Raw genomic sequence first — 4,330 nt, 5'->3', positions numbered from 1 at the left:
AATGGATGCTCCCGTGTGTACGCGGACTAGTGTGCTCTTTAGTAATGTGTGGTAGAGGTAGCACTTTTATTTTTGATATTGTAAATAAATGAGTACTCTTTGGAAAGTCAGAAGCTGTTGCTCATTCGCTATCCACCTGCACACCTACGCGGCTGGCTTCATCTCCACTGCACGTTACAACTGGCGCCCGAACTTTTTCCCCTTGGACTTCAGACGATTTTTGCATCCCCCCGAGGATTCTTCTCTTCTAGCACGTGAACTGTCTCGGAAATCCCCCTAGTTTTGCTAGTTTCGGACGTTTTCTCCAGCCATGGCCGCAGCCTCAGCTCAGGTGGGACCCGACTAATTTCTGGATACCGTGGTGTGCCGCTGCTCCGCTTGGGAGAAAGAAAAAGAGAGAAGCTGACTCCGCGATGCGAATGGACTCCGTGGATTTGTTATTTGTTGTTGGTTTCGTCTTCTAAGGATTAATTTTTCTGTGGAGAGCCTGGACATGAACATTTCTGCTGGCTTTTCATTCCCCTTTCCCTCTGCTGAGACTGACTGTAGCACATGTAAGTGATAGCTTGGCCGACTACAACCGTTGGTGCTGGTCTTCGGCTCAGTATAACGAAACGACTTAAAACGAATCTTGCATTGAGCTCTAGTGTTGCAGACATGCTATTGTAATAACATGGTTCTGATCACTCCAGTCTAATTTCAGTTGTTGGGCGAAATTTTATATGTGGTTTTTCTAAATTTAATCTTTAACGCATTTTTGCTGTTTTGTCTTTCTAGTCTGACCTAACTGACTCTTTTACTGCTATATCAATAACTGCGCTGTGCCCTGGAGCGGCTTAATTTTTTTGAAATCGCAATGGCACACTTCCCAGACGACTCTGACTCAGACATGGAACTTACCTCGTTACCTATGTGCCAGATAGTTGAAAATGTGACTCCTAGCCTTAGCCAACAAGTGGTGGAGTTAAGAACTGAGGTGAATAAGCTTAGTGATTGTTCACGTGACTCACTGAACATACAGCAGAGTTTACTAAGGCAGTGGGACCAACTCACAACGGGGAACTCTCCCCCTCCTGCAGTCCCACAGTCTCCTGTTTTCCCAATGGCCACATCGACACCTCATGTTCATGTGATGGACAAAACTGAACCCACCAACAGTACCAATCCGTTCCTGCCCAGCAACCCATTTCAACCTACAAATCCTTTCCTCCCATCTCACTCACTTGAACTCAGCAGCACTTCCAGAGTGATTGCGGCAGCTTTACATCACGCAAAGCTGGAGCCTCCTGTGTATGCTGGGGACGGAAAAGTGCAACCTGAGGACTGGTTAAATGCAGTTGGCACATACAAAGCCTCATTGAACCTAACTGATGGGCAATTGCCAAACGAACTGCCACACTTTCTTGCAAAAGAGCCCGGGAAATGGTTCAAGGCACTGAGCTCCCACATCACATCATGGGCTCAATTCTGTCAACTGTTTAAGACAGTTTTTCTGCCCTCCGACAACCAAGAATGCATCCTGAGAGGAATTTTGGATCGTGTTAAGGCTCAGGACGAGCCGCTCCCAACCTTTGTCGCCCACATGTTGAGTGAGTTTGACAAACTGAAGAGCCCCCCACCTGAAAAAGACAGAATTGACCTAATTAGTAGACATGCTCTCGAAAAATACAGAGTTGCCCTGTATGGCGCTAATGTCACTTCTGTAATGGACCTGCTGCTACGCGCTCATGAGCTTCACTTAGTGCTTGGACCACAAAGACCACAGCCTGCTTTATGTAGCAAAGACAACTATAAGCCTGAACCTTACTGCTTCAAATGCTCTCAGCCAGGGTTCACTACACGCACCTGCCCAAACTGTAACACCCAACCTCATTTGCCACAACGAGCCTCGAACACCGCTAGGCATGGCCCAGTCCAGCCATTGCCAGCACCTGGCCCCTCTGACCCTGGCCATGAAAAGGTGGAATTAAGCAGCACCACATCCCAGCCACAATACAGGCAGTCGGGAAACTACAGGGGGGGGGAGGACATTTCACAGAGGCCAACCTTCCCCCAGTTACTAACGGAGCCTCACACGCCCGATTCACTACAGGGTGGACACAGTCTTGGACACTTGGAAGACAATTTTTCACAAGTCCACTGGAATACCCCACTAAGAACGAAAGTGAACTTCAATGCTTCATCTGTGGATGCTACCCTCGACACGGGTGCTTCCCTCTCGGCTGTACGAACAGATCTCATTCAAGTAAATGACTCTTACCCTAGAAACACAAGTGAGTGGAATGGTCCTGCAGTTAACCTCGCCAATAATGCTCCCTGTATCCCTGTTGGTGTTATTTGGCTCAATATTGGATTCATGACCAAGAACTTTTACCAGCGTTTTGCCATAATACCAGATTTGTCCTCTCCTTTCATTCTGGGAATGGATTTTATGGCAAGAGCTTCTGTTTCTGTTCACATTCCCACTAGAACAGTCTACATTGAGGACATCCCCTGCCCACTCGCAGACAATGAAGAGGACCTTCAAAATGATTACTCACATTCACCTGGAACACTGATGTCTTTGGACTTGGTTCGCTCAGACTTAACAGCCAAACTGTCTGAAGCAAGTCTCTCAGAGAACAACAAGGATGCTTTACTAAATCTGCTCAGCAAGTTTAGCTCCTTGTTTGATGGTCAACTTGGTCGAACGGCTCTCACTGAGCACGCCATAGAGACTGGCAATGCAACACCTGTCAATCTCCCACCCTATCGCACGTCACCTGCTAAGAAACGTGTGATTGAAGAACAAGTGCAACAAATGTTGAAGGACAACATCATTGAACTTTCCACAAGCCCTTGGGCAGCTCCTGTAGTCATTGTAAATAGAGCGGCCAAGGTTTTGTGTGGACTTTCGAGGGCTCAACCAAGTTACCCGAAAAGACTCTTATCCCCTGCCTCGTGTAGATGAGTCTTTGGACTTTCTGGCAAGAGGAAAGTTTGTCTCGACATTGGACTTAGCGCGAGGCTATTGGCAGGTTGCTGTAGCAGAGGACTCGAAGCCTAAAACTGCCTTCATCTCTCACTGCGGTCTCTTCCAGTTTCGGGTGCTGCCCTTTGGGCTCTGCAACGCACCTGCAACTTTTCAGAGACTCATGAACTCTGTGCTTGCTGGCCTCATTTACAAAACGTGCGCAGTCTACCTGGATGACATTGTTATCGCCTCAACTACCTTTGAACAGCACTTAGTGGATCTTGAGGAGGTGCTGGACAGACTCCAGGCTGCTGGCTTGTCATTGAAGCTCAAAAAGTGCTAATTCTGCCTCGATTAATTCACCTTTCTCGGGTACCGCATCACATCATCAGGTGTTAAGCCCGATCCGGGCAAAGTAAAGGCGGTTAAGGAGTTTGATACCCCAACCTCAGTGAAACACGTCCGTCAGTTCCTTGGCTTGACTGGCTATTATCGACGCTTCATTCAGAATTATGCCCGCCATGCCAAACCTCTTCACGCCATCACCAGAAAGGACAATGCTTTCCACTGGGACGACAGCTGTCGAAGGGCCATGGACACTTTGAAGGATCATGTCACATCAGCCCCGATCCTGTCATTTCCAGACTTCAACCGTCCCTTTTCCATTCACGCCGATGCATGTGACATTGGTCTTGGGGCAGTGTTGATGCAAAAGGATGACAAGGGTCGTGAGTACGTTGTGGCTTTTGCTAGTCGCTCCCTTCACAAAGCTGAACTCCCCTACTGCACTTCAGAGAAGGAGTGCCTCACTGTGATATGGGCTCTGGAACACTTCCGCCCATATGTTGAAGGTGTTCATGTTACTATCTTCACTGACCACAACAGTCTCAGGTGGCTCATGTCTCGTCAAAACCCAACGGGCCGACTCGCCCGCTGGTCACTTCGTTTGCAGGACTTTGATTTCACAATAGTGCACAAACCTGGTGCACAGAACAAAGTTCCCGACGCACTGTCACGCAACCCTTTGCCTCTGACCTGTGACAGGCCGACTGATCTTTTACCAGATCATGCTGTTATGGGCAGCCTGGACATTCGTACTCTGCCCCCGCTCATTCTGGCTGACCGTTCACAATTCAGACAGCTGCAGTTAGACGATCATGTCACAGGTCCACTCCTCAGAGACATTGAAGCAGACTCTCTGAACAGCTCGGACAATGCCACCTTGTTACAGTATGTTGTGTATGACTCTCTTTTGTATCACAGAGAACCCAAGTCCACATGTGCTTTGCACCCTTTGAAAGAGCTGAAACTGTTTGCCCCTACTTCCATGAGAGGCACCTTGCTGGACTATTACCATGACCACCCCACAGCAGGTTG

The 4,330-nt window shown here is 48.3% G+C and overlaps 1 protein-coding gene across 1 annotated transcript; it reads left to right on the top strand.

Moving 5' to 3' along the window:
- The first annotated feature begins 405 nt into the window (after positions 1-405).
- Positions 406-3,219, top strand: LOC113018267 (uncharacterized). Its single transcript, XM_026161325.1, has 2 exons — positions 406-1,628; positions 1,668-3,219. Exons 1-2 carry the CDS (start codon positions 857-859, stop codon positions 2,948-2,950), a joined length of 2,055 nt encoding a protein of 684 aa, XP_026017110.1. The 5' UTR covers positions 406-856; the 3' UTR covers positions 2,951-3,219.
- The last annotated feature ends 1,111 nt before the right edge of the window (positions 3,220-4,330 follow it).

The sequence above is a fragment of the Astatotilapia calliptera genome, unplaced genomic scaffold (genome assembly GCF_900246225.1).
Source record: "Astatotilapia calliptera unplaced genomic scaffold, fAstCal1.2 U_scaffold_51, whole genome shotgun sequence".
NCBI classification, from domain to species: Eukaryota; Metazoa; Chordata; class Actinopteri; order Cichliformes; family Cichlidae; genus Astatotilapia; species Astatotilapia calliptera.
This window is presented reverse-complemented; position numbering and strand designations above follow the sequence as displayed.